We start from the raw sequence: 4252 nt of genomic DNA, 5'->3' as shown, positions 1-4252 counted from the left end.
GAGTGGTCCATTTGCAGTTGAATAGCTAGGGGCTGCTTGTGCAGTTGCATCACTCTCAGTATTCCAAATACTCCTTCAGCTGTTTAAATCCAGTTTCAACTACCCAAATAATCCTCAACTGTTTTTGTACCATCAGCATGTCTGGTTATTTTAAATGTGAACCTTCAGACAAAGTGTTTTTCTCTCAAAGCCTTTGCCACACTGGAAAGCAACACTGTTATGTTAAGCCACATAATGACCGGTTGACTGAGGGTTAGTTGATTTTGCCATATAATCAAAATTCTTTGCTTTACTGCACCTCATAATGTAGCTGCAGCCTTAGAAATGAGATTCACAGAGATTAAGATGTTCACTGCCAGCCACAAACTCCTACACACATGTAACAACAGTGCTTTCACAATTTGGTGTTCAGTGTCACTGTGGTTCAGAGAAAACAATTTGGTGTTCAGTGTCACTGTGGTTTAGAGAAGGACTGTGTGCAATCTGTGTGAAAATGTAGTGAATAAAAGTGCAACTGGACTCTCGTATTTTCAAAATCATCTATTTTTGTACTCGGAGCTCGTTGTTTTTACAAACAGTGATACCTTTCCATATATGTAGTAAAAGTGCAACTGGACTCTCGTATTTTCAGAATCATCTATTTTTGTACTCAGAGCTCGTTGTTTTTACAATTTTCTTGACACAAACAGTGTTACCTTTCCATATATGTATATTGTGGTTTCCAGCTATCTGAACGGTGAAAAGAAGGTTACTGCACAGGAAACAGGAAGTGAGTTGCACTGTACCTGAAGTTAGTCTTTGAGACGAACATGGTCAGATATGGTTCAAGTTGTCTAGTTTTTTAAGTGTTATTTGAGAATATGATGCTGTTTTTCCACAGAGCAACAATCATCAAGACGTAAATGTGTCAGAGGAAATTGTGTGTATGTTTACTGGTGTCAAATCAAAGTGCTTTAAGAAGGCAAATCATAAACAGTTTCTGATTCCAGTACCTTCTTTTTTTTATTTAGGGTGAAGGTGCTCGTGCTGTCCCTCTTTCAGGCCATGTCGGCTTTGACAGCATGCCTGACCAGCTGGTTAACAAGTCTGTCAACCATGGGTTCTGTTTTAACATCCTCTGTGTGGGTGAGTGTCGGTGCATGAAAATGTTTTCCTGTCTCTCCTCTCCTCAGGCTAAAAGATGACTTGCTTGTTTCCGTGAAAGTCAAGCTTTTCCACAAGATGCACAAACTGCTTTAATTCCTTTGGGCCAGTTAGAGTTGGTTACTTTATTCAGCAGCATCACCGCTAGCAACCTTATTTGCTCATTTAAGTACAGTTTTATGCTGAATGCAAATCATTTGTTGGAATTGTTAGACAAAAAATGTTTGCCTGTGCTTTCTGTTGTATATTGAACTGTACCATGAAATGCTCACTCAGTTAAAGCTGTTGGTTGAAATTGTTTTTAGAGAAGTGTTGTTTCAGCTTTGTGTACATCTTGGAGGCTGTAGTTTCTGGAGCTGTTTAATCATATTTTTCTTATATAGAGACACGTTTCTAATATTTTATCCACTGCATGTTTTTAATCAGTGAGTGAAAGCTACAACTTCATATATGGTTGTTTTTAGCAACATAGCATAACTTCTTTTTGCATACAATCAGACAGTTCTTGGTATTTGGAATCAATAGTGATCCTTTCCATACATTTTTTCACATTGATTGATAATTTGTAGCTCAGAATTCTGATGGTGATGCTGTCATTTTGCCCCAGCTGTTCTACTACCAGCTAGAGAGTTGTAACAAATCTCGTCAATTTCATTTAGTTGTAGACTTAGCTATTTATTTTGTGATATGCTGCTATTCTAGTTTCATTACTGCAATCAATAGCTATATTTTGATTATAGGAAATGCCACAGGATCATATTTAGTGGCATGGTTTTCATTTGTCTCCTCTTTACTGTTGTTGTGGATATACTGAGCTCATTGTGTAGGAGTGAAAAGATCAAAAGCCCAGTAATAGTTCCTTTATATTGATGCTATATAACCTGAATTTCTACATGCTAGACAAAACATTAGCATATCACATTGAGGAATAGGGAGGCTAAGATGAAAAGCTAAGTTGTTTTTTTTTCCAAACTGTTAAGTGCTGTTGTGCAACACACAAGTGGTACAAGTATAGAGGCATAAGCTTTACTTAAGGCAAAGATGTGTGATTTTTGGTTCTTATAATTTGACTGCCATTGTGAATTTTGCACACGGTTTTTCTCTTATTTGTGATTTCAGCAGATTTGATTGGTTGTGTTACTTATGACATTAGCCCATATTGTCATTATCAGTGTGGGCCTGGATCCTCTCTAAACAAGCTGCCAAATTGCTTTGAGCACGAGCAACTTCTCTACAGTGACCTGCACTTTGCTCAGAAACAGGCGATAGGACCCTTAATGTATCAGTTAGGATGGATTTTCAGAGAATGCTTGGAAATTTGGAACACAGCAAGATATCCTAAAAAATGGGCTAACACACTTAGACTGTAGGTCAGGCTGTGATGAATAAAAATAGCTTTTCTTGCAGAAGGCGCTTTGTATCTGAGTCATTTGACAGCTTCCAAAAATAAGTGGATATGAGAATACATCTGCAAATAAGCAGCTACTTCTACTGTTTTTGTGGCTGTAAGCATTTTAAATTGATATTTTGTTTTAAGTGTCCTCAAAGTATTACATCGAATCTACACACATTATTGGACACCCTTTATTTTTTCATATTGTTAAATAATTGGTCAGTTTACATATTTTGAGACTAAGAATAAATTTGATACCAGTTGACAAAATAACAAGGATCGATATGACAATTTCTGTTGATTTGGTGCATATCTGGTCCATGATTAGATACAGAACAATATAGCAAAATTTGTAATGATGCGACAGTACGATTCGGATTTGATTTGATTCAGCAGATATTCAATTTTAATTTAGCTTTTATTTGAAAGACTATACATACATTAAAGTATCTGTTTAGGGTATAAAATTAAAAGCATCTGGTGTTTCCTCAAAGCAGTTTTGTACACTGATCAGCCACTTTATTAGGTACATCTGTACAGTTGTATGCACTTCAATGCAAAACGTCCACCTCAACATCAGCTTTTATGAAGCTCCAAATGTTTGTTTTTGGCGAAATTATCATAAATGTATAAATTCTACTAATTGTTTATTACTGAGGTAAAAAAAAAAAAACCCAGCTGCCTGGAGCACAAGAGCAAGGTTTGTAGGATCCCGGTAGCATGACGCTTTTTTTCTGTGCTGTCTAGGTGAGACGGGTATGGGGAAGTCCACCCTCATGGACACTTTGTTCAACACCAAGTTTGAGGGTGAGCCCACCCAGCACAACCAGCCGGGAGTCACGCTCAAGTCCAACACTTATGAACTGCAGGAGAGTAATGTGCGCCTCAAACTCACAGTCGTCAACACCGTGGGCTTTGGAGACCAGATCAATAAAGAAGACAGGTAAAGAAATCTGGACATCTTTTGGAAGGTCTAATTACCGCAATCTGGTTTCATTTATACTTTGTCTTTGTGAGCTGTATTGCAGCCCGATTGTGTGATCCTTGATTGCTTACACTACGTTCCTGACACACAGTGATTCTGTGAGAGCTCTGGGCCTTTTTAGTGCTCAGGTTTCATTCAGTCTTGATCGTGCAAATGTACCCTTAGGATGTGAAATCAAATCTCCATCTGGAGTAGTTCCATAGGATTAACTTGAACAACAGAAATCAGATAATAGAGACTTTCTTTTCTGGGTGCAGTACTGTGACTTTTTCTGGTGTAACAAGAGCTAGCTCTGCTTCTGAGATAGGTCTAGGGCCAGGATGATGTCATGTAAAATCTGCAATCTCTCCATAATAACAAGGCCACAGTTATTTCCACTGGGTGACGTGTCTTCCTCATGAATTACTTTAGGTACACCTCGTTTTAAAAAAAGAGCTCCAAGCACAAAGAGTGGCCCTCACTTTTTATAGTCCCTGAAGCAAGAAAGAGTAATTTTTATAATACCTGAGTTTACAGTATGAGTTGTGGCCTTTTCCCACCACTAGCTGGACAAACAGTACAGCATGCTAACAGTTAATGGTGGCAACATATCCAGGCAGCTATCAAAAGAAATGTACAGTATTACTGCCTGGCCTTTAAGTTAACATGCCGTTTTAAATCAAATCAAATCAAATCAAATTTTATTTGTGTAGTGCCAAATCACAACAAAAGTCATCTCAGGACACTTTACA

At 37.8% G+C, this 4252-nt stretch overlaps 1 protein-coding gene across 7 annotated transcripts in view; it reads left to right on the top strand.

The window, feature by feature from the left end:
• The window catches only part of septin6 (septin 6), an 18930-nt gene that overhangs the window by 900 nt on the left and 13778 nt on the right, over positions 1-4252 (top strand). For all 7 annotated transcript variants that reach the window (XR_002274326.1, XM_020592240.1, XM_020592264.1 and 4 more), the window contains exons 2-3: positions 1011-1125; positions 3284-3479. Coding sequence is in view for 6 of the 7 variants with exons in the window: in XM_020592240.1 (XP_020447896.1) it covers positions 1011-1125; positions 3284-3479 (311 nt within the window). In the remaining variant the exon portion in view is untranslated. The remainder of the gene's footprint in view (positions 1-1010; positions 1126-3283; positions 3480-4252) is intronic.

Source organism: Monopterus albus, unplaced genomic scaffold (genome assembly GCF_001952655.1).
Source record: "Monopterus albus unplaced genomic scaffold, M_albus_1.0 scaffold2.1, whole genome shotgun sequence".
Taxonomy (NCBI): Eukaryota; Metazoa; Chordata; class Actinopteri; order Synbranchiformes; family Synbranchidae; genus Monopterus; species Monopterus albus.
The sequence above is the reverse complement of the archived record's forward strand: the minus strand, read 5'-3'. Positions and strand labels throughout refer to the sequence as shown.